At 33.1% G+C, this 27,209-nt stretch overlaps 1 protein-coding gene across 3 annotated transcripts in view; it reads left to right on the top strand.

The window, feature by feature from the left end:
• The window catches only part of LOC134232948 (cytosolic purine 5'-nucleotidase-like), a 48,355-nt gene that overhangs the window by 9,928 nt on the left and 11,218 nt on the right, over window positions 1–27,209 (top strand). For 2 of the 3 annotated variants that reach the window (XM_062714958.1, XM_062714947.1), the window contains exons 4-8: window positions 2,572–2,689; window positions 5,717–5,812; window positions 20,857–20,945; window positions 25,239–25,296; window positions 25,934–25,954. In XM_062714958.1, coding sequence (XP_062570942.1) covers window positions 2,572–2,689; window positions 5,717–5,812; window positions 20,857–20,945; window positions 25,239–25,296; window positions 25,934–25,954 — 382 coding nt within the window. The remainder of the gene's footprint in view (window positions 1–2,571; window positions 2,690–5,716; window positions 5,813–20,856; window positions 20,946–25,238; window positions 25,297–25,933; window positions 25,955–27,209) is intronic. The other variant, XM_062714952.1, reaches the window with a different exon arrangement.

Raw genomic sequence — 27,209 nt, 5'->3', positions numbered from 1 at the left:
AATTTAATTTTTCTCCTTATGCAAAGCCAATTTCCATAGCAATAAATTCAAAAGAAATAAATTAAACTAAAATGAAATTTAAGAGCAAATATTTGCTCTTTAACAGGAGTGGCAGTTTTGTGGATTTCACAGAGTGGAATTATCAAAGAAAAAAGCACTCCAAGTCAGCACTTTCCCAACAATGACAACATTTTGATTGCAATTCAAACTGTAGAAATACGGTCCATCAACGAACCTATAAAAGTCATAAAAAGTAATAGCCATCTTTAATTTCATTGAAATATCTGGGAAAAACCATAACGTGAGTGAGAATCATTTCTTATCTAGGTGAGCCTGACCTATTAGAGATACATTTGAAGTGGACACTGGTCAGTTGTTCCGATGGTCCTGATGAGGTATAAATCAGGCTGAGATAATGACCAGCCAGGAAGTGACCATTCTCTACGGTCCATCCCGACTGACAGGGTGTTGACTTTACGATCACCTTGATACTTTTGTTCTTGCTGGTGGTCTTTGGTAAGGATGGTAGAAAAAAATGGCTAATGAGAATCAACAGGAAATGACCGTGAGGGGTTTGATGACATAACGCTGATTTAGTGCCACTATCAAAGAATCTTCAATTTAGAGGCACACATGAAAAGTCTAATAGAAGCAAATCATTGCTTTCTTAGCCCATTTCATAGGATTAGCTACATTTAGATGCAAGACTTTGCAGTGATTTAATCAGTTAATGCAAAAGATTATGCAAAAACAAAAAAATGGTTTTCTTTTTGTTTTGTAATTTTGACCTAGCTAGTGCAGTCTTACCCATGTGGAAGAAATTACAATCTAAATTCAGACTTTTTGTCAAACGGACATGTGTTTTCATGCAAAAAGAAGTCATTTATATTGGGTTTATATAGTTGTCAACAGGTGCCTATTAAACTTTGGTGTCTGTGTGACATTGATTAACTGTCTTCTACTCGGACTATGAAATATTTGAACATTTATGTACACTACAGAATTAGATTGCACAATTCTTAGTTTTGAAATAATTATGCATTTATATACAAACAACAAATGATTTATTTCTAAAAAAAGGTATGACTGTATATTGTTATAAACAAAATAGTATGATGGAGAAGGAATGCCAGCGTTGACATACTATCCAATATTATCATGATTATGATCCATGTTAACATGCTAGCACATGATGGGATAATGTGGGGCATGTGACTGACCTCAGCAATGCCCAGTACCAGATGTTATTTTGTTACTTTTGTACTTTGTTATGTATAGGTCAGGGTGGTCAGGTGAAGTCACCTTGAGATGGTCAGTAAACAGGTACTGACTTTAGCCTTCCCATGGTCAGTAAACAAGTCATAAAAATCAGGTACAATCTGACAACTGGGGTCCTTGATGCTGCACAGATCTGATCAGTGTATTGTCATGTTTCAAGAATGCACGTTATAACGTTCTAACAGATTTTATGATGTCATGAGTATTTTACTTATCAGAAAAAGGACTAGGTCAATGCAAAAAACCTATAAAAAATCAGTTTGTTGACTTTTTTGGGGAAAAAAAGTCTCTTTATCTGAAAAGCATGGAACCGGATGCTCAATAAGTAAAATCTTGATCTTGACATGGAGTGTAATTTTCTAACCTGTATTGATTTTACAAATATTACAACTATTTAAGAAAAATCATCAGTTTTCATCTTAAATTTTGTGAAATCCATTTGATTTAATGTCAATATTAGAAAAAAATAGGAAAATAAGCTCCACACCTCCTGGTACATTAGCCATTATATAGGATTGTATCGACTTGATATAGGATTGTATCGACTTGATGATGCATATATAATTTTATAAATTTCAATGTGAAATGCCAATCGTAACATTGATCAACACTTCAACTTGTGAAAAATATTTGGAAATATTTTACCGTTATGATTACAGCGTATACAGGTATATGCCCCTAGGTTATAATTTTTGTATTTAATACAAAGTATGCCTGCTTTAACATGAAAGACGATTAACACGATTTTGGGCAACTGTCGACTCTTGAGATGGAAATTCCAAACTTCTGTAACAACACTCCCTGAAATATTTTTCTGTGATGTATTCCACAATTAACTAAGCTTTCCTATGTTATTTATTGTTCTCTTCTTTAAGTATTTTTCAGTTCAGTGTAGAATAAAAATTAACTTCTTATCTGCCCACTCAATTTAAGCTCAGGAATGACATTAAAGATGTGCATTTCATATTTTGCATTGTTTAGAAATTAGGAAATGTGTTTCTCAAGTTTCGAATAATCCTTTCTAAATTGGAAGGCAAAGAGTATAATTTATGTGTCTCAATTTTTATAACATTGTAAAAGAAGCTATGCAAGTATTTCTGCTCAATTTATCACCCCCTTGCAAACAATGAAATTTTGAGAATTTCTGAACTTTTTTAATTCCTCTTAACTATAAAAAAATATTAATATAAATTACATACAAAATGTCCTTTTTGTTGCACACTTAGCAAGAGTGAACTTTATGCTTTTTTGTTGCTCCATAAAAAATGAATACTTATTGTATTTGTTTTTTAGTGTACAAGTCCCCTGAATATGAAACCCTAGGATTTGATCTCATTAGAGATGCCATCGTCACCATTGGATATCCAGATGCCATTAAAGAGTTCACGTATGACCCTACCTTTCCCATCAGGTGAGGAAATTTTACATTTCAAGCTTTCTTATGGTGATGCATCCCTGTAAAACTTAGACAAGCTCAACTTTGATCTCAACCTACTTTTCCACTACCAGAAAGTAAGCATGTACATGTATTCCTTTTGTTAAAGTGAGACTGATAAAAAGTGAGCTCTTCTAATGCATGTACTTGATATCGCAATTACTCACCTTAGCGGAATTCTTTCGCGATGGAGGTAGGAAACGTCTGTTGGATGGGGACATATGTACTATTGAATACAATACAAGATCGGTCATTGTAGAGTTTACAAGGATAGATAAGTAAAAAATGTTGGTGGAATACCTTGCTTAAAAATTGCTGAACCAGCCTAATTAATTTTTGAGACTAGCTAATCCTAAAATGTTACATATTTAACAAAATTTTTAATGAAGCGGACTTTTCTCATTAAATTTTCAATGAAAATCATCACATTTTAAAGCTGATAAAATATTCAAAACTTTCCTTAGTTCACAATCTACTGTTTGGAGTCCAATTCTTGGCAATACATTGTACTATCGGCATTAAATTGATCGAATCATTTGATTGTTACTACGGTAAACAATGCCATGTGTCCCCAAAATCTAGAGCTTTCTCTACTCTCACGCAAAAGAGTGGTAGTAAGTTAGATAACTGCGAGGTACTCACGATATTACATATTTTTACGACCTCAGTGCCAGAATTTAGAAAGTATAATAGCATATTGGATAATACATATATACATGCATGACAAAATGGTTAGATTTCCAGAATCTTTAATTGATATTTTTTGCTATCTTGTAAGAGGAATCCCATAGTAGCTAAGTCACATCTGCAAAAAACATGAAATGAAGCTTTTTGAACTCGTAGTAACATTTGTACAATATCTTCGCCAAATATATTAACCGTGATCTTAAAACAGAGTCATTGGCTGCATTTACAGTATTAAGTAATGTAGGTTATTTGTAAACTCTTCCTTTTGTTTAAAGTTTGGCAGTCTACAAAATGTAACAAGTAGGTATAAAAATAGCGGAATGAAGACATCGATGATTCAGTTGTTAAATATGAATGTCGTTCACATAGATATTGTTTTAGAATGTCGGTTTTGTAGAGAAAACAAAACGGCTCATCCATTTACAATAAACATTAAAAGCTAAAAAAAAGAAATCATTACAGCTTTTTAGTCATATGATGGATATATATAAGTCATACAACTTGATAAAGGTTCATTTCCATTAAAATTTTCAACCACTGAAATTTCGTCTAATTATAAACGCTACTGTAGATGCCTTATTTTTATAGGTACTTATTGTCACAAAATTTCTTAATGTCAAATCAAGGATTTCAGCACCATACAGATAAAATAAAGCAATTTTTTTTTTGGGGGGGGGGAGGGTGGGAGTGCTTCTTGTAAAATTATGTTAAAATTATGCATTCTTCTGAAATTTCAATTCCTAGCGTACATATTTAGTCCCGAATTTATGTGGTTATTAATTCCTTGGATATATCTAGGAAACTATGGTATTTCCTGCCATAGAAAATGGGGAAAAAATGTTCCTGAGAAGAGTTTGATTCTGAGAGATCTGTAATGTCTTTAATTCAATCATTGTCCGAGGGGAACATTAAAGACATTTTACACTCCATAACAGTGTCTGTGTTTTGTAATTCGGCATAATTTGATAATTTGTACACAACAGACTGCAAAAAAAAGAAGTGGGAAACTGGCGTATACCAAATCCTTTGATTCCAATTTTCGTTTGATTTATGCATTTACAACCTTTGAGATGCCATGTTAATTCTTTGCAGATCTTTGCCTAGTTAATGGTAGTTATAGAAATTAAAAACAATTAATTCATGATAGGGAAGAAGTTTTTTTTTCGGGGATTGGCATATGGTAAATCTTCTAGACAGATTCAAGCTCTGGAACTCCAAATAATTCATTCATTATGAAATATTTGCTGTGTGTTTTATTCACCACAGATGCTAGATACTTCTGTATATTTTTTTAAGGTTCTGGAAATAAAAATAAACTGAAGGACTACCACTTAATGCATAAAGATAGGAATCACATATTAATTTCATGCTATGATTTCATAACTCACATTCAGTGGGGGAAAGCATAATATAGGAAGAAAATTGAATTGCCATATGTATGTTTGTCTTTGTAGATACTCCCAAATTACATTACTCTTAATTAAAGCTCAGTTGATTTTAAAAAAAAATAATTTAAGATTATTTAAATCATGTGAACTGATCAGAAAATAAGATATACTTCATTTAGATCAATATTGATAATAACCGTTAGTGCATAATGACTCTTAAAATCTTGGTGGAATACGCCCGCATCCTTGAAATGCTGCTTTTTTGCTTATTTTCAATTAAGTTTGACATAAGAATTTTCTCCGAAACCTGTATTTAATTTAAACCAGTGGCGTCACGTCTTGAAAAATACATAATATTTCACTATATTTTCTTTTTTGTTTCGGCACTTCCGGCGAGAGTACTCTCATCAATAGGCGATGTGTTATCGGGTGTTGAGGGTTTTTGCTAACACTTGATGTGCATTGCGGGGATACCGTTTATCTTCAGCATCCCACCGAGGGCTTCCCCCGAATCACCTTCGCTTACAGAAGATTTACTTCCTGTTTTATGTTGTGATAAGGATTTGACACAGAAGTTGATCAACTGTGTTTTTTTTTTTTGTTTTTTTTTTTAAATGAAAAAGAAATATTTCATTCAGAAATATGCTTATTCAACATTATGTAACTTTCTTTAAAAAATTTTAAGGTACCGAAGAGAGAAAAGTGTATTTCATGTTAATGCTGCTCTTACAATGATTCCATTCTGATATCAAATACCTTTAAAAAAATTAATTCAAGAGTGAAAATAAAAACAATATAATGAAAGAAATTTGACAGAATTTAATTTTTCATCAATCATTTTGGAAACTTGAAGATTTCATATTTGAAAAAAATTAAAAATGTTTGTTTTTGCTATATGAAAACCTTTGTTCTTTATCAATTATTTCAGGGGACTGTGGTTTGACATGGAGTATGGAAATATCATAAAAGCTGATCCTTATGGAAACATCCTAGTTTGTGTTCATGGCTTCAAGTTCCTAAAAATGTAAGTAACAAAGGTACAGTATCTATTAAATGTCATTAAGTTTAGTCTTAAATAATAATTTAGAAAAACATCAGTTTTGGTACGGAAATGAGAATGTCAGAAGAGGTTTCTTTTAAAAAGTTGTATTGAGGTGCTGATCTTTTGAGGTGCCATTAGGTGCAGGTGCTGATCTTTAGGTGCTCGGAGATTCCATGCTAGCTCTCTCCTGAGGTTCCATGAGGTGCAGGTGCTGATCTCTTCAGGTGCCATGAGTTGCAGGTGCTGATCTTTAGGTGCTCGGAGATTCCATGCTAGCTATCTCCTGAGGTTCCATGAGGTGCAGGTGCTGATCTCTTCAGGTGCCATGAGTTGCAGGTGCTGATTCCTTGCTAGGTGTCTCTTGAGGTTCCATTAGGTGCAGGTGCTGATCTCTTGAGGTTCCATTAGGTGCAGGTGCTGATCTCTTGAGGTGCCATGAGGTGCAGGTGCTGTGATCTCTTGAGGTGCCATGTGGTGCAGGTGCTGATCTCTAGAGGTGCTCAGAGATTTCTTGCTAGGTGTCTCTTATTTTCTGGACATGATTTTGTAAATCAAAATTGTTTTAAGAATTCTCATTTTCTGATGATGAACCAAGATGATTCTGTCATCTTCTTTATAGACAGATTAAGGGAACTCTAAAGCGCATTTTTTGTTTTTAGAATGCTGTTTGAATTCCTTCATTTTTGTAGAATTTAGAACAGTTGCTTGACTCTTTAAAAAGTTGCAAAAAAAGATAAATTTTGGTAGGTCAGTAAAAAACTTAAGTGGTGCCTTATAAAAAAGATTTTGTTTCTCTTTTTCGTAACTGGGGGCCTGACTTTTATAAATGAGGTAATATATATTTCTGTCTACGGTGTCCTAGAAATATCATCTCTTGATAGAGAACAACAGGATGTTGTTGTGTATATAAAAAGTTGGGAAATCCAAATTACTGCATGGTTAAGGCTTCTGCTAAGTTGTAAATCTTTATCATTGAAGTAAAGTAATTAACAAGTATGAAAAAAAATTCTGACTAGAGATGATGCCCAAATCAATCATTGATATTCTTAGACATTAAGTCAGGATTGGTTGCTAAAAATAACAATTTCAAAATTTATGCCTTACTTTACAAAACTTGTATCCTAATCCTTTTGAAAGAGTCAGACAAATTAAAATAGAGCAGACTGCTTGACAACTCAAACTAAAAGAAAGTTTTATCAAAATACAAAATTCTCTGGAAAAAAATATGTGGCAACCCACTCACAAATGTAGAGATGTCTTCTTCACAAATGCAGAGAGAGAGAGAGAGAGAGAGAGAGAGAGAGAGGGTGAGAGAGAGTTGAGGAAAAGAGTACATAACTTGACTTGAAAATCTTTTGCAAATTATGTTTATGCGAGAGGATACGATAATGACGCATGGCACAGATGCATAGGATTTTATAGTTTCAAAAAAATGGTAAATAAAGGATATGTAGTTTTTGCATTTATGCCCACTGCAGATGTTTTTATAAATGCATCACTGCAACTTCAAACTTTGTTCTTTTATTAAAAAATGAAAAGAAAAAAAGATGGAATCAGGCCTTGCCAACTGGTTCATCAAAAGTATGTTCCTCTGAATATTTGTAAATGTAAAATAAAAAGATTGACATAGACACTGAATTGAAAAAGAGGGTCTGGCAGAAAGAAATTTGTTTCTTTTTACAAGTTTGAAATTAAAAAAAATCTTTGAAAATAGTAAGAATTAGATAGTGTTGTTTGTTTGCCAGTACTAGTAGCTTAATTGGTCAAATTATGTAGAGGTTTAGTTCCTGAAAGACTTTGTAAAAATGAATTGTGAAAAATAGGCTTGTAACAGTAGAATAGACAGTTACATTGAACACACTTAGAATGAATTCACAATTACAGCCAAAGTAATTTTCATTCCCCTTAGGTTTTAAATGATTAAATCATATGAAATAGTGATAATAAGCTACTTTATTAATGATTCAAAATTCGACATTGTCACTTAATTCACTCATAGGAAGTTTTACAATGAAGTCTTATTCAGGCATCACCTGTGCGTTTGAAGTCTAGGGACCTGTGTAAGGGTAGAGAACTGTTTTTGTGGGAGATGATTACACCCCGTGATCACAGGGACCAGGATGTGTTATTGTGTGATAGCTCCTTTAAGAAGTATGGAGAGCAGCTGACATTATGATTGCTGCACTCTAAAGGCCATTTTCTCTTTAATGCTGTCCATGTGGTTCTACTTCAAAGTTCTTTTAGAAGTTTTTTTTTTTAAAAGACAACCACAACTTATAATATTTTCATCTGCTGCTATCATTGTTCTCTTCCTTTAGTTATGTTACATCTCTTCCAGCTTTTTCTTTTCCTTAAAGAAACCTTTGATTTGTATCAACAGAATTCCCTCGGAACATCAAACAAGAGCTGAACATCTTTTTGCTGTTCTTTTAAATCTATTAACAATTGCTTTTAAGCCACAGCCGATTTCATCACTTTTTTCAGCAAGTTGGAAGTTAGGGTGTCGGGAGGATATTACGGGCTCCAGTGAGATTAATCGTGATGTCGATCAGCGACTCGTTTCCGTGTTTCGTGCAGACTAGACAGGGTGCCAGTCTTTTGTAACATTTGTTCGGGGTTCTCAAGTACTGCGCCCCTCTTTCATTTGGACCAAGGGTGCTAACTCTGTATTTGCCATGCCTAGCAGGTGGTTGCAGATGGTGTGTCCTGATAATATTAAAAGAGTTTTAGTTTTCAAAATGAGCCCTGAATACAAGACTGTATGTCTTCCTCAGAATGTTGCGTAAATGTGTTTCACAGACTTTTGGGTTATTTTTTCTCTGGGTGTGCAAAAGTTGAAAAATTCATTTAACCAGTATAACAGAACTTAACCCCCTTAAAAAACAAATCTGTTGAATTTAGGGAAAAAATCATAAACTTTGTGGGTACATTTATACGTAAAATGAGTTTGAATTTAGTATTTCATTTGACAGTTGAGATAGGTGAAATGTACCATATTATTTATTTTATACCCCAAAAGCTTTTTTTGCCTTAAAAGTGCCCTAGCAACTTGTATCATGATCGGAACATTAAAAAGACACATTTAATTTTCTTCAATAATCTACATTTAAGCATAAATCATGCCAATTGATAAAGTTAATGCTGTAAAGAGCCTAATAAACCCTCTTTTAATATAATTTTAAAGGCCCTAATGTGCAGTAAAAAGAGATAAGTAAAAAGTTTTTATACAGAAAAATGAGATTGTTAATAGAAGTGTGGTATATAGAAGCAATTAAGTTGTTTTACTTTTATGATGATAGAAATGTTTTTAAGCCCTGCAATGAGTGATAAAAACTTTTTTCGCAGGCTTTCTTGATGCCCTGATTTTTCTCCAAATTAGGTCAAATCTTGTCAGTTTTCCTGAATGGAGATGGCAGGTGTATACATCTAGCTGCTTTATCTTTCATGGGTGTATTTGACACCCAGCTCAATTACAGGATACAGCGAATAAAAAAAAATATTTAGGTATGAAAGCCTGACTTCCTGTTTATGCACATTTAAATGAGATGTAAATTAAAAAATACGATGCATGACAGTTAAAGTCCGCAAGTTTGAGATCGTCCCATTCAGAAAAAAAAATTGATGCACTGCGAGGTCACGTCCCAAAATTTGTACCAAGTATTTGCAAAGCCGCTGTTGTGTATTAAGTTGGATATTTGGCATGTAAAGTATGAAGAAATAATACTTGATGGTGTAATATTTGAGACATGACAATCTTAATTGCTGTTTTTTGGCATAGCTATGAATTTATTTGATGTCATATGGTATATACTTCTCCAGCTGTTAGCCTGCCATTGTGTTTCTTACACCTGTATTTAAATAAGTGGATAGATATGAGTATATAGTATCAGGTGTAATTTTTTTTCTGGATCTTCTTCAGCTATTTCTGATGCCTATGATAATCTTTTAGCTACCTCCTGCAGACAATAAACAGCATTATCATATATACAATTTCAAATGAAATGATTTATAGATTTGACAGTTTACAAATGATGTTACTAATACTGTATCATCTTGGCAAAAATAGGTGAAATAATATTTAGATACATTAGCTCTGTGTTTCTGAACTTATCTATAAATGTTGATTGTTTGGATCTCCACAGATATAACATTAGCTCTAAGGGTGTACAATGCCAGATCTGAGAGTAAGTGCATCAAGCTCAATATGATATTAGAAACGAATGACCACCAATCCCATTTCATGATATTGTTGCACAACAAATTTGTACTGGAAGCCCTATTGCTTTCATACATCAGATAGTTGGTATACCTCGATGACAAGATGTATGTGCAAGCAGGAAACTTGTGTACCTTGGCCACTTAATGGAATGCATCTATTGGGATATATTATTGTAATAGCAAACAAATGTATTTTCTGCAGTTATCCATAGGTACCTCTGACCAAAGAACGAACCTGCCATAATTGAATTAATGAGGTCTGGTATTGAACATTTCAACGACTGCCAAAGTACGTTCAGTCCAAATGATATTTATTATGGCGGGGATTCGACTGGAAACCTTTTGGTCGTTAGATCAAACTTTGTTGTATTACTTTCATCTGCATCATATGGAAGATTTAAAGTAAATTCATGGCTGATTTGAATGTTTCACAGATGGAAGACTGACGTCGTCTTCTCATGTTTATAAAACTAGAGATTTTGTTTTGTAGAGATAGAGTTATCTCCCCTTGTCTTCTGTCACATGATCATTGCATTCCATTAAATATATTTGTAAGTTTTGTTGAGACATTTATTCGCTTTGAATCCGATCATCAGTCTTAAAGTATGAAATGGATTTGGCTCCAAAGACCTTTTATTTTCTGTTTGAAGAAATTTCAAAAATACCATTTTTCTCTTCCTTTTTTGTGCCCTTTTCATTATGGTTATTGTTAATTAAACAACTTTAGAATGCCATGAAGCACAATCTTTTTTTTTGAGAGAGAGTCATTAGGGAAAGATGATATATGCTGGTCAGGTGCCACACAACTGAAATAACCATTAACTCTGTAGAAAAGCTGTGACTGATTGAAAAGAGGGTGCATGGATACCATTACCATGGGCAGTTTACAAACCTGCTAACATGGAATCACTTAAATATTAAGTTCTTTTCAGGTCAAGGTTATACCATTTAGGTGCTCAGTATCAAAGTCTATAAACCCTGACCATGTGAGAGTGACCTAGGTACCCCTGGAGTAATGAGAAACTGGCGACCCACTGGTGGCTGTCTACGGTACACTGGGTCAGGGCTTACACTGGAATGCACTCTGATGGCAGTTTATTAGTATTTTTTATGAACAGGTGGGAAGGTCAGCCCGATCTGATTTCAGGAAGCCTATAGTTGCCGTGGTGCATCCATCTTGGTCATTATTCCATGGATCTGTTCACTGTCATATCTGGAAAGATTTACTATCTCTGTTCTGCTCTAATATTGCCTTGTACTCTAGCTAGGAAGATTAATGGCTACTACTATAGTTGTAAGGAAAAAAACTGTCTTCATAACGCATGAATATTACAATTTTTACACCATAAAGAAATATCAAGCTTAGTCCGCTTGAATTATTTTTTGTGAACTTGTAATTTGGCTCCAGAGAAAGAGAATGTTATAAAAAGGGTTTCATCTTACTCACAGTGCTCAGAGCTAGTATTTTTAGAGATGTTCTTTGGATTTTCAACATATTTAATCCCACTTCATAACAGTCTTGTTGTCTTTACAAACAGGAAAGCTTTTAAGGATAAATCAAACTTCAGGATTTAAAGCTGCTTGCATTGTAAGCAGTGTTTGCATAGCAAAATGCAACAGCACCATTTTAAGTAAAGAGAATTAAGTCTTTACAATATTGGAGTGAAACCTAGATGTTTTCAATTTCTTTGAAGTATTTTAAGCCCTGCAGATAATCTTTAAGAAAAACTGTGGAAATAGTTTAAGTTATATGTTTCATTATAATCCTAATAAAATTGAATTGCACTAAAATGAGAGGAGATATTGCATGATAAAAATTCCTTATTTTATGAAGATGTACACTGATAACATATGTTTAGGTTATTTTGAAAAAAGAAAAACAGGATATCAACATCTTAAAATTGATGACAGTGACCTTATTTTATATCAGTCAATTGCAATGAAACATAGTTCACCATAACTGTAAAGCAGTGCTTTAGAATAAATAAGCTATCCCCACTCCTGTGAGCATATTTATAGACATGCCCAGGCTAACCCTGGTGGAGATTTATTGAGACAGAAATGGTATGGCATCAAAGTGAAAATTGAATTTCAAATTCGCTTCTTCAGTTGATTGACTGAGAAACAATTGCCGGTCTTCAGGTGAATGGGTTCAGTCAAGGACATTGTAATTCAATTAGAGTCTTTCTAAGGGAGGGTGATTGAGAACTTATGGGGGAGAATGATGGGTTTAAATATTTTTTTTAAGATTTGGATTTTTAGATTTTTTTTATTGTGAAACAAATTTTTGTAGACATCATGCATTTTTAAAATGTTTTAAGGAAACATTCATTTTTTAATGTGATGTAACTCTTTTCTGTTTGAAGGTTCAAAAAGTACAAAGTGTAGGAAATTCTTAAAATTACAATAACAATTCTTCTAAAGACTGTTAATGTAAGATCCTTGTTATTTCACATAAATACCTCTCTCTTCAAGTCCTAGCTGCTATTAAATTGCTGATTCTTACTAAAATGTTTCACAGAGGAGCATATATTATACTGAACAATTTTAAAGAGAGATCAATAAATTTTCCTCCTGGCATGTGATTTTGAATGTAAGAAGACATTTTAGAAGCAGAACACAATCATTGTCTGATTATGTCAGAACAGGGGTTTTTATAAGTGGAAATGCTCCAAGCAGTAGACTGAATTTTAAGTCTTTATTCAAACTTAATGATTCTGGGTTAATTCTATTGTAAACTTGTTAATCCTCTACTAAGCGATTTACACTCTGCAGAAGTGAATTATTTAAACAAAGTGGCATCAGACACCAGCTATTATCATGTCAAAAAAAAAACTCCAGAAAGTTGTGGATTGTTTAGGAAATGTAAGCTGAAGTGAGCTTCTTCAGTGCGGCCTGCTGTCAGACATTGCATAGGCAGGCAGAAAAAACTCGGACCATTTCAATCAAGAGTATCTTAGGTGCAGCCGTAGAAGCTGTGAATTCTTAAAAAGTTTCTAAACCACAAGTTTATGTTCTTGTTGCAGATAAATTTTCTGAAGAAACTGATCTGCCTAAAACAATAGAAATATTACCCACCCACGCTCTTATAAAATGCCCCTTAACACTCCCAATCGATCATCAAGCAGTACAAAATGGCATAATTATTCAAAGATCAGCTGTATTAATTAATCTAGTCATTCCTCTTTATATTTATTTTGATTTAATCCTCAGTTTGTTCAACATTAATCAAAATTTTATTTTAAAAAATTCTAATTTTCTTAAATATCTAGAGCAGCTGTTATTTTTTTTTATTTGCAAAAATTTAATTTTAATATCTAGTCAGAGCAGCTGTTAAGATATGTACATCGAATATTACTTTCTATTATGATCGGATGTTGAGTGAAAGTTACATTTATAATTACGTGTTTTTTGGCTCTCTTTACATGAAGTTTCGGTGTCAATCACTCTATTCATCTCTCCATCATCACGTAAAGAATTGACGGTGTTATATGCGGCTAAATGTTGCGAATTATTGTTCTGTTGATAAACGAAGTGATTGAAGCTATGGGGTGTCTCCTGATATCTTTTTTGGTAAGAGCCAATTCATGTTCTCGGTGGCTCTTGCTCCATTCTCAGTCATGTCGTAAAGCATTGAATCTTCTCTTTATCTTATCTCGTCCCTACATTTATGATCGTTAGGGAAGACCTTTCTTTACTAAATGATTACTAAATTGATTGCTCAACAGGGCTGTAATGAGTTTCTTTCATGATTTCTTTTTAAAAATAATCCCTATTTTAAGAAAATGATTTTTTCATGCAAAAAATAATGATGTTGGAATGTATTTAAAACAATGACAAATGGTAGAACTTGAAGTACTCTTAAAAACAGTAAATTGTAGTTATTTTGGGTGGCATAACTACATGCATTCAATGTATCAAATTTCAATTTTGACGAATAACTCAGTCTTTTGTTCAATAAATCAGTATAAAAAAAAATTAGAAAAATGGATCCTCTTGGGAAATAATGATTAATATGAATTGATTTTTGTGTTATTTTTTTCATTGAGCAGCTGCATTCATGAATTAGAAGTGTGGGAATTCTTAAAGAAAACTGGACAGGTGCATAGAGGTGTTCAATGGGTCCGTCTGTTTCATTGTTAAAATATAAACTCAGCCAAACGGATACCATGTTTAGGAGAAAATCTTGTTTTAAATTGCTCTCGGGGTTAGATTTCGGTATTCTGTGGGTGTTTTCCTGATCGAGAAGGGTGGGAAGATATTAAATGCTATGTCATTGGGTAAATCAATCCCCGGTTGCAGTGTTTGTTCATAACAGGGCATATATTTACAGATCAGTAACAGAAGGAAAGTTAAAAGTAGATCTTATCAAGGATTTGTACTTATGAGTTGGGAGTCGAAAAAACTTGATACATGGATTGTTTCAGTTTTATTTGCAACAGTGTCTATAGAATAGAGGACATTGATACTGCGATTGGCAAGCAGGTGTCAGAGAGGACAAAAGCGGAAAATCTCTCAAGAACCACCTTGTATTGAATTCAGGACCATAAATAATATCTTTTTTGTGGTTTATTTGGTTTGTTTTCAAATACGAGTTGAAAGCTAACATTATGACCCGACTCAGGTTCAATGGGTTTCTATAGAAACCGAAATCTTCTGTTGGTCCTTAGGCCATGCCTGACTGAACACAAGCTAAAAAGAAAACCAAATAAATACATATCGCAACAAACTGAGTAAAAAATTTTTCGTGACGAATTTAGAAACAAGGGGATATTTGGAGACTAAGGTTACGTTTTTTGAGACAGATAATGTACGTACGTCTGATATAGGATAGCCAGCTCATAATGAGGCTGTATTGTGCGAGGGATGTCACCCTTATTGGTGACCAGGGCAGAAGGCACCAGAGTCAGGGACTTGATTGGCAGTATCACTGGATGATCTGCTCTCGGGTCTCTCAGCTTCTGTGTGCGATATGACCTGGCCTTGTCATGAGCTGTCACTCATAATGAGCTGCTTTTGTACAAACAACAAAGCAGGTGGAATGACTCCTGTATACTTTTGGTGTTTGTTATCATTGCTAATTTTTTTTTATTTGTGTATGTTTGTGATACTGTTTCAAAGATATTTTTGTCATCGAAAAAAATTTTAAAAAGTTAACTTTTGAATACTAAAAGGGTACAAAAGTTATGATTTTGCTTTTGAAAGGATGAGAAAAGGCTTTTCAGAATTTGTGGAACGAAGGATGATTCATGGAAGATTTCTATCTGAAACATTCCATTTAGCATGATAGTTTACGAATGAATCAATAAAATTTTAACACATTTTTTTCTTGGCTGATTAACCAAATGAGGAAATGTTATTATTTTGACTTTTTTTTTTTCTACCATGAAATGATGTCGGGAGTTTTGGCTCCGGTGTTTTAGTAGGTTTATTGAATTTCTCAATAAGATCGTCCCCCTGTGCTTCCTCTCATGCTGTAAGTTCCCATATGATGTTAAATGATGCCAGAAACTTCACAAGCTATTGGCATAATGTGTGTGAGAATTCACCACCATCAGAAAGAGAGAAATCTACCCATATCTTAATTGACTTGTAAAATTAATGAAAACACTGATAACCTTGTCAATGGGAGAAAAGGAGCTGGAGCAATATAAATTTACCCCACTCCCTCATTTTCTCTTTTGAGGTTTACACTATATCTGTAGGAGCTAAGGAAAAATTGATTTTCATACAAATCTTTAAAATATCTTGGTTTTATATGCTTATTTCATTATCGATGAAGTTGTAAAGACTATTTAATATAATATTTTTGGAGTACCCAATAATTTCGTGTGACCTCTTTTATTAAACATTACTAAAATATAAATTTACAGTTTAGAAAAAAAAACTATAAAAAGAGGATAAATCTTTCATTTTAAGATCCGGTAAGGAATTTAATTAGCACGAAAACTTTGTATTCGTTAAAGAGGTGTATCACAAGTCACTTTTCATCACTTCTCATTAATAAAGAAGAGCTGAAGTGTACATAAAAATTGACATTAATTATATGAGAACAGGTGAAAAGTATCAGAATTTTGGTTTCTTGATCTTGGGCCTATATGTAAAGCTGGTGGTATGTCATGCGCATTTGCATCTAGTTTTTGTGCATTTTTTTTTTCATAAAATGGGTTCCCAAAAGGCAGGCAGATGGTTAGAAAAGAGAATTATTTAACTTCCTATTAAATCAGATTTTTTCACTTAAAAAATTGGTCTTAGAGTTATAAACCAAAGTGTTGTCAAGGTTTGACAATTGCTACTGCTACATTTATGTTATTCATTTTTGCACAATTAATTTAAAGAGGCTGTTTCAGTCTATAATTATAATAAGAATTAAAATTAAAAATATCATTTTGTGTAAGAGAAAGGCTAGAAAAAAATATAACTGAGATGCACTTAACTGTTAAGTCATTGTAGATGCTGGAGATATTTCATCTTTATTTAGGGTGCCCCTAATTACCCAATTGTCTGTGTTTTTACAGTCTCTATTTGACAGTTGAGAACCTCTTTGTTTGACATTGCATGTTTCACAATAGCACCATAATATATCATATTTAAGTGTGCCTGCTTGCTGGCTGTCTTGTTTTACTTTCAAGAAGTTTTGAGAAAAAGCAAAAATAGGTTAAGGTAACAAACATATTACAAAAGACACTTTCAATATATAGCTAGGTTCAGTATGAAGTGTGTTGGTTTTAGTGATAATTGAAAAGCTAACATTTATTTTTTTGTTTGTTTGCACTTCTCATTGCCTGATGCCTTTTCCAGGAGTTGTTTTTATTTTCGCGGCTGAAAGGGCAGAAAATTCCGTTCATTCTCTTTTATTCCTCAATTCCAAAATGATGCGTAGAAAATTTGCCATTACTAATGCATCACAATCTCGTTTGATGAAAAACAACAGTTGGTGGAAATGCCACGAGTCTTAAGAAATATGTGTACCATAGAACGTCATCCATTGCATTACTGCCAACGATATAGATGTTTGGACACGTGGTAACAGCCATAGCTTACATCACAGGGGTATTACCTGCATACAGCTACCGTAGCAAATGACTTTTGAAATCTGCCCAGTAATTTTTATGTTCGCCATGTAAGTGAGTACGAAAATATTATTTCATTGGTCGAAATGATGAACCCGGAGTCAAGCACATGATCGTTAAGCCTGAGCATCATTTTCAAGAGGTCATTTTGGACATTTTCAGTTTGATGCAGTGTTTACTAGAAAAAAAAATGAAAAATTTTTAAAAATTTTATTTTAATAAAGAAGAAAAACAAAAGCTATACATCATTTAAACACCTTTATTCTCATTAGAATTGTATCATCTCTCAAACATGTACACTTGAGTTATCGATAATAGTGTTTTCTTGAAAAAGGTTTTAAAAAGTTTGTGGGTCATATTCTTTACTAGCTTTTACCCATCTAGCTATACACTTAAGATGCATAAAAAGCTTAGAAAACAAAAGACAGGTGGCCCCATTGAAAATCAAATGATCTCAAGATGGCTTTTTACCCCTTTCAAAAACTGAGTTGCTATAGAAACAGGAATATAAGTTTTACTTATGCAAGTTCTGCTCTTTTTTATGTGGAGGAAGATATAAGCCCTAGCACATGCATGTATTCAATCACAATTTGTCAAATATGACACCACGGGCATAAATCTATTAAACGATCTCATTAAGAAATGGAAGCCTGTATGCAATAGATTGGCTAATGTTTCCCAGGGGTTGGGAATTGATGCTTTACAGGCCGCTTTTGTTTCCTTCAGTTTCTTTGTTCTTCGTAAGATATTAGATAAAAGTCTGTAAGTAGAAAAGTATGCTTTTGGTGTAGGTGAGAAAAATTATGAATTGCTTTTCTCATTCTTTTTGTTTTGCACCTGGGATGCATTTCCTTGCAATTGAACTATTTGTCAGAAGGATATACACGAGTTGCCCTTTAATTAAAATCCTCCGAATTTTTTACTTTTTTTTTTTTTCAAGGTTTTTGAACTTCTTGTGCTTGGTATTATTATTTGCAAATGATGCTTATAAAAGTCTTTTGTATTTTGATTAATTGAAACAATTCCAACATCTGTCATATTAGTCTGTATATTGGTATGGTTTCTTTATAGGAGTGATTGCAATTAAAAACCCTTGTAACTTTCCTGTACCAAATCTATATTTGTTACATAAAATGTTATTACAGTTCAGAAGGTGTGGAAAGTTTGACAAATTAAAGGAAGCTGTCTTGATCAGTTTGATTTTTTTTTGTGCTTCCTTTTTGCGTCCGAAATATAAAGATCATAAAGATCCAAGCCAGGCATATTTCAAAACAAAATTAAGCGTATTATGTACATACAGTGTTGTTCACTTAATCTATCTTAAAAAATTATGAAATAATAGGTTGAGTAAAATTTAAGATGATATATTAAGTGGAATATTTAGTCAAAATTTTGTATTACATCATGTATTTATGTTCCTGTAGTAAGATATTTTTCCCATCTCTGTAATTGATAATGAATAGAACATGTTTTTCTTAATTTCGCAACATGGAGAGATTTGTAATCAATAGTGATGTGCAGTCCCTGTTACATCCTTGTTTTAATAATTTACTGATACGATTTGATACAATTTGAGATTTTACACGCAAGTCAACTTCTTCTGGACTGCACTGACGTTAACTTGCACTTTCTCTAGCTTCAACTGCCATACTCTGCAAGTGTCAGTCTGTCAGACAATTTTCGGGCAATTAATTATTTCATTTTTAGCTCTACTGGTCAGAGACCAGAAGAGCTTATGCGATAGTAATGCGTCCGTCGTCCGTCCGTCTGTCTGTCTGTCTGTCTGTCTGTCTGTCCGTCTGTAAACAATTTTTCAAAATGCTACTCCTCCTACAGTTTTGGTCTGATTTCAATATAACTTGGCACACAAGTAGACTACAAAGATACATAATTCTGTATATCGGTTTCTGATTTTGATGAACGGTGTTGCCGTGGTTACTAAAAATAGAAATTTCTGTGAAATTCTTTCAAAATGCTACTCCTCCTACAGTTTTGGTCTGATTTCAATATAACTTGGCACACAAGTAGACTACACTAAGATACATAATTCTGTATATCAGTTTTTGATTTCGGTGAACGGTGTTGCCGTGGTTACTAAAAATAGAAATTTCTGTGAAATTCTTTCAAAATGCTACTCCTCCTACAGTTTTGGTCTGATTTCAATATAACTTGGCACACAAGTAGACTACACTAAGTTACATAATTCTGTATATTGGTTTTTGATTTCGATGAACGGTGTTGCCGTGGTTACTAAAAATAGAAATTTCTGTGAAATTCTTTCAAAATGCTACTCCTCCTACAGTTTTGGTCTGATTTCAATATAACTTGGCACACAAGTAGACTACACTAAGATACATAATTCTGTATATCGGTTTTTGATTTCGATGAATGGTGTTGCCGTGGTTACTAGAAATAGAAGTTTCTGTGAAATTCTTTCAAAATGCTACTCCTCCTGCAGTTTTGGTCTGATTTCAATATAACTTGGCACACAAGTAGACTACACTAAGATACATAATTCTGTGTATCGGTTTTTGATTTCGATGAACGGTGTTGCCGTGGTTACTAAAAATAGAAATTTCTGTTAAATGCTCTCAAAATGCTACTCCAAATAACAGTTTTAGTCTGGTTATAATATAATGTGGCATGCAAGTAGACTACACTAAGAACATAAAGAGACTTAATCATTAGGATCATTATTCTATTTATTGCTGTTGAAAAGTTTCAATTTCTAACTGCTTAAGTACTTTTCTCTTCCTTTGCTATAAGTACAAACCAGTAGAGCTTCAGTCTCGACAGAGACTTCTGGTTCATATTCTGTATGCAGTTTTATGGACGTTCACTGGAGAGATCATCTGTAATGCTATTTTTAGGGAGGTCATCTTGTATGACATGCAGCATGAGTTGATGAAAAATTCACTGTAAATATTTATAAATGTTTACATGTTGAAAGTCTGACAAGATTTGAGTGCTACGATGTGTGGATGTCAGAAGAATTTGATAGTAATCTTCGTGTTATTTAAACAAAATTTTTGTTCAATAACAAATTCGCATGTCTTAACTTTGAATAAAATGTACTTTTGTATCACCTGATGGCTCTGACACAGTTGATGTTTTAAAAAAATTAACAAAGAAAGTAGATCTCCTGAACTCTTGCTTGTGCTCCAGATTCAAAGATAGTAACAGGAAAATTGAAAGCACATATGTAACAGTTTCAGAATTCAATAAATTTTAGGCCATTAAAACCTGATGGTTACACAGTTGATCCGTTATAAACCTGTAGGAACTTTGAAAATTTTTGACACATTGGGCTACATTCCAGGGAGTGGATTAACTCTAGGGTGTAGCTGCTTTTAGCTTCCAGAAGAACGAAAATGGCATGAGAGTTTTTCTTAAAGAAGTAATTAAGAATCGGGAGTGAAATAATGCACTTGATGTTTTTGTTGAGCTTTCTTCAGTCTTTTGTCACATCAACTTCACCTGTTTTCATGCTGAGCGTTGATCCTATTTCATACAACTTTTGGGTTCTCTGCCAGAAATTATTGTAACCCTCTGAAATACAAATAGAATTATAATGGTATTGATACTGTTCAACAGCAAAAAACCCAGTTTTGCCAATAATACTTTTTATTACTGCTAACCCTGTCACGTTGACTTTCTCCAGAGCTGGTTTTAGGGAGTTATATTGTTCTCTTCCATCAATATTTTTGTTGACGAGTTTATTTTTTATATTCACAGGCACGACCTGCACCAGATATACCCCAATCGATTTGTGCAGAGGGACGATCAGCGGTTCCGAATCTTCAACACTCTCTATGATCTTCCAAGTATGTGATTCTTGGCTTTGATTTTTTTATTGCAACTTTGTGATGTGGAAAAAATTCTAATTACTCCCAGTTATAAATTGATTCCCTGATTGACTCACTATTTTTATCGATACTCATTGATACAGTTATGGTAGTAATTAAGACAGTTGTAACGATATTTTTCCTATCCCAAAATATAACAGAATTACATTTGCCCTAAAAATTATTCTATTCTGTCAATGGAACAATAGTGAAACAGTTTGACATAGGCAATATTACTTTGTTGGTTACATAGCTGAAACTATAAAATTGAATTTAGCTGCAAAAATATTGAAGACCTCTATGATTTTTGTAATTGGGGGGGGGGGGGGGGGGGGCATCAAATTTAATTTAAAGTCTTAAAAACAAAATAACAATTATAGTGCCTTATGGTATGCTTAGAAAATGTTATACATGCACTTTTCTTACATAAAATGGTATTGTCTAGAGCTTTCCAAGAAAAATTTTACTCATATTCATGGATTGCAATTGGGGTACTTGAATTATAACCCTGTCATTGAAAGAGTTTTGTTTAAACCTTAGCTCTATTATTGTAATCAATTCATGTCTTGGATGCAAATACCTGGTTGCTTCTCTTTTTCCTTCAATTTTGCTGAATTTTAAAGATAAAATCTAAAGGAAAAAAAAGTTTTGCCTGTACATGTATGTTTTGCTGCTTGTCTTAATTAGATTGACTGTGAACCAATCTGAGTGGTCAGTTCCTGACAGAAAGTCTTGTTCCTTACAATGTTCCCGCTCAGTGCCAAGCAGGGGATTGATGGCTCTGGAATTAACAGTTCTAGATCTCATCTCCCCTCTCCTCAGACAGGCAGCACTTGTACTGGCACCTACAGAGTTTAACTGTCATTGTTATTCCTGGCACTGCCTGTCGATGACTGCCAAACTATAGAAGCCAGCAGTATCATTTGCTACCCCCTATACACACTGTTAATCACAGTTTTAGATTGTTATTTTTTTTCTTTGATTTATCATTTATTTGGGGATGTCATTTTTGCTTTGTTACATTCATAAATTCTTCCTTGAGTTCTGAAGAGCTGTAATCCAGAGAGACTGGCTTTTGTTGTTGCTTTGAAGTTTATATAGGAGCACTAATCAAATCCACTGACCGAAGAAAAAGTTCTACAGTAAAAGGAACTGTACATGTGTGTTTGATAAATTCAGTATTGCATGAATCTACCTTTTTGCCATTTTTCAAATGATTCTTTGCTATCTATCAAAGATTCAGATGGCATGAATTTAATTATAAAGATGTTGATATATTCTTTTTTTTTTACTTGAATTTTTTAAATGAAAGAGAGACAACAAGTATTGCTTAAAACCTAGCTAAGAAAGACAACTCTGGTTTTTGCCTTCCATGTGCAGAGGAGCCCATATACTGCGATTTAAATTAAAACTTCTGGTACTAATTAATTTTATGAATCAGAAATGATGGTTGATTAATTTTATAGGAAAATGCGAAGTTACTAATAGATTCTTGTTATTGACATAATCCAAAATTTAATTTTAAAAGAATTAAGTTGAAAATGTGGTTGATATAATTAATGAATCTTTTAAAACTTGATTACAGGTGGAAAATATGTCAAAAAAATAATTTTTATGAATATGTGCTGACAATGAATTTTCCTCATTTATAAAAAATCACCTTTCAGTGTTTTCTTGTGGTAATTGCTAAAGTTTTCCAAATATTTTTAATTAAAATCATTTTTCATTTTTATTGTCATTACTTTGTGAATTAATTAGGTAATTTAAAAATGACATATTTCCTGATAAAGTCATCTAATTATTAAATTTACATTCATGTTATAACATACAAAAGTGAAAATTGAAAGATGTCTAATTTTTCTAAAGAAATTTATTTTGGGATTTTATATTTAATCAGAGTTAAATAATTTCCATGTCATTTAGAATTCACTTAGAAATACGGTATATATCCTATCCTGTAGATTTTTTTTTTTTTTTTTACTTTTTTATTTTTGACGAAAAAAAGTAATTAAGCTTTATCCCCATCATTTCTGATTTCTTAAACAAAAAAAATCTGCCGGTGATTGTTCCCAGATATTTGGATTCCTGAATTAATAAAACTTTCCTCCCAATCCCAGATTGTGTGGTGAGTATAGACATCTGTCTGAATTCTCCCAATAAATCTGTCTTCTCTATTGAGTAATCATCCAAATTTGTTACTTCCTCAAAATTCAGCATCAGTCAACATTGGCAGAACTTGTCTTCTTCAACAGTTTTTTTTGCACTACAATGCAAAGAAAATTTCCTATTAGACTGACAAATATACTCAATAAGTAAGATTTATTTATCATGCTATTTTACTCCAAGTTTTAATTGAATTTAAGAAATAAAATAGAAAAAAGAGTGAAAGTTATATATAGAGGAATCTGTACTTTTGGAGTACTTCTGGATTTTGAGTACCTCTAAGAAAAGAATCATGGTTTACACGATAGGTACTTGCCCCTTAAGGTGTGAGTGCACCTAACAACACCTGCATTACTTAACTTTCTTTAACAAGCCAATTATACCCAAAAAATGATGTTTCCTGCAATTCTATCTTCATTTTGCAGAAGAGAAATGAAATGTTAAAGTTGCACCAGCTAGTGCACTGCATTGTTTTTGTTTGCTAAAAGTGATTCCCTAGTCATTGTTCAAATAAAACACAGAGAAAAAAATTTTATAGATGAAAATGTGAGACTTGGCAATGCATGGCTTCCTGAGAGTCCAAAGCCAGAATTTGTTTTAGTGGAGAACTTCGTACAGTGTCAAGGGTGGAAATGACTATGGAAGTAGGAACAGTCTTTTAATGTTTCATGTCAGATTCTGTCATCTGTTCATCAAAACGTTTTAAAATGGTGTCTTGGGTTTTTGACATTGTGTGAAGGAAAGAAATTTTTTGTGTCCATTAGGCATTAGTTCACAATTAAAAATTATACAGATGAGGAGTTTTTTTTTTTTTTTTTTGAGAAACCAATTCTAATGGACTATTCTCCAATGAACAAGCAAACATAATTTTTTTTTTTTTTGCTTCTGTATGCAGCCATTTGTTCTCAACCGTGGATATGGAAATTCCATTAGCAGAAAAAAAATCTCAAATAAAAATATTTATATTATCTGTACTCAGCATTCAATAATAAAATGTGTTGAAATTTGATTGGGGGGGGGGGTGGGGGGTGTTATAAAATTATATTTTTAAAAGATTGAAAAAACACAGAAAAAAAAAAATCAGATCCACATTTGTGCCAAATTTATCAGACCTTTAACCTAACAATATTTATAATTATGTAAGGGATGGGTTCAATTTTTCACTTTTCCTTGAAAAATTTCCAAAACTTTTCCCCTCCCAGACAGGAAGCGGGATTGTTAATGAAAAACCACCTTGATATAAACAAGAGTAGATCATCTACCCCAGCCACCGGATATCCATAACATCATCAGTGTATGATGAAAAGATATACATCCAGCACTAAGTGATCATACAGGAAATTATATTTAACAGATTTCTTCCCCCCACACCATACATTCACATTGAATCACTGGCATATTGGCAGGTCTCTTACATTTTTCTTTCCAGATGGCATCTGTTTTAATAAGAGGTTTTTTAACTGACCCCTTTCCATTCTTGGAAATTGAAGTCATGAGTCTTCCTGGTTAGGTTTTTGGCTCACCTGAGGCAATGCTAAGTTGAGGGTATATAAGTTTTCACTTTTTACTGTTATTTGGGTGTATTTTAAATGGTACACTGTAGTTCGACATACAAACAACCATTTGAGATATATAAACTAGAAAATAATTCAGATCTGCATCTTGCTTTTATGCTCTCATAATGGAAGATTAAGTTTTGTTTTAGCATTTGGTCTGTCTGTCTGTTTGCCGCAAAAACTTTAACATTGGCTGTAACTTCTGAACAGTTGGTGCTAAAGCTTTAATATTTCACGAAATTATTTATCACAGGACATATCTTTGGGAATTCTCTTGTCCTTGACCTTACAGTTTGATATACTTTTTAACCTTGGCCTAAAGTTTTAAATAGTTGGTGATAAGCACAAGGATTTCATATTTCACATGTACATTCCTTGTGACAAGACCTTTCATTGAATCCAGTATATTTTTGATCTGATGACCTTGACCTTGGAATGAATTATGCTTATGATTATGTAAAATGCATTTATATGTTATGATATACTTCATACTTGAATGTTCACTAATTAAAACATAGCATATGTATATGATTTTTATTTTGTTTATTTGCAGTCATCTATATCCTAGCCTGTCTGGTAGATTTCTTCACCAATCATTCTGATTATACAAGGTAAATTATTTATATTTCACTGCCAGGTAAGATGTTGTACATATATGTAGGTATCTTGCCTATTATTACAGTAAAAGTAGAATGACAATGGTAGGCACTCACTGATATTTTTAAATTCATAACTCTGATAGAACATTTTATTATTGTCTGCACAAGCTGTTCACAATGTACCCTGATGGTAAAGTGTGACCTCTCAAAATATACCCTGATTACATTAGTTACACTGATTACACATGGCTTTCCTTGATTACATATATGCTTCCATGATTACAAAATACTCTTGGCAAGTGATGTATGGTACATTGTATCTACGAAGGGTCAACGTGTCGAAAAAAATCTTGTTAAAATTTAAAGAAATGTTTTCTGATTACATATTCATGTAAAACTCTTTCACAATTTAAGCACTTGTAACAAAAACTAACACAGAAAAAAACATTCTCAGAAAAATGAAAACAAAGGCTTTTGATATTTTATTACAATTCATTCCAATTATCAATTAGTTGTTAAGGCACTTTAGCATTTTCTTTGAAACAGTAAAAGAAAAAGATGTTTTGTTTGAGTGGTTTTAATGAACTTTAATGAAATCTGTAGATACATATTTTTTATCATTCATGGTAAGAAAAATTGTCTTTAATAGCGTGGATGAGGAACACGGCAGGTTAATTGCATGGAGAACAGCATGTCTAACACAGTTGTGACCCCAAACCCACCAGTTACAAATCCTCTTGATTGACTCAATTCAATTTTTAAGGCTATAAACTTAAATCAGATGTTTATCATTTAATTCCTTTGGTGTTATTAAAGCACGGCTAATGGTTTGAGCCTGCAGTGTTTGGGGCAAGGGTAAAATGAGAAGGTGGAGGCACTTTGCTGCATTTCCTAATAAATTGTGACCGTGATGTGGGAGGATATAACTTCTTAAAAGAGTCCCTTATAATTTTTTTTACACACCGAAGATGTTGAAAAAATTAAAGGAACATGAAGTCCCATAAGTTATGAAAATATAGGAAATATGGAGTACAATTACTAATAAAAAAACAAAATCACATTTCTTCATATACAATGAATAGGCCTCTTTTTAAAAAGTTCAGGCTTCCTGCATGCCATTGATAGATACTCAGCTTTTACTGTTCTAGAAACCATATGAGTCAGAAAGAAAGAGCATTTCTTGAGACAGAAAGTGTAAAGAAACAGTTACATTTATTAAAGAAAAGAAGATTGAAAAAATTACTCAAACAAAATCTAATTTGTTTCCAGTATGTTGAGCAAGACTCAATTTCTTTGCTCAGTCATGTTTTGCTATTCATATAATCAAACAATATTGTGAAGACTCGACACTTTGCTAAAGACACTTTTAAAGACTGCAATTGCACAACAATTTCTTATACATGTTCATGCACCCAAAGACTTCACATTGAACTTTTTTTTTTCATTCATAATGACAGGAAACAGAAACTCAACAAGGTCTAAATACTTTAACAACCACATTTTTTGGTCAACATTTGAATGCAGTCTCTAACATACATTACAGCTCATTGGAGTTGATCAGGTTCAAAAATATCAAAATTTCATTAAATCTTTTTTAAGGGGGTCTATTGTTTGATTAGAAGGGGTGTCTGCTTTCCACTCAAGACTACATGGCAATTATTACGGGTCTTCTCCAAAACACATTTGCTGGAAGCTCAGTTTCAGACCCGCTGCCTCCATTCCAATGATGTAGAATCCAGCGATTATAAATTTATAATGTGTGCAAGAGAGAGGGATAGAACCATGGAAGACTGTGGTCAATTTAGCAATTTATTTTTTGGTACATGGAGCTCATGGGAGTCATTGCCCTCTTTGACTTGACAGCAGCAAGGATTTTGTTTGCCCATCAAATGATGAGTTTTATATTGGGTTCTTAAGCCTTTTCC

Source organism: Saccostrea cucullata, unplaced genomic scaffold, assembly GCF_032062105.1.
Source record: "Saccostrea cucullata isolate Sc308-1 unplaced genomic scaffold, CSIRO_AGI_Scuc_v1 ctg820, whole genome shotgun sequence".
Taxonomy (NCBI): domain Eukaryota; kingdom Metazoa; phylum Mollusca; class Bivalvia; order Ostreida; family Ostreidae; genus Saccostrea; species Saccostrea cuccullata.
This window is presented reverse-complemented; position numbering and strand designations above follow the sequence as displayed.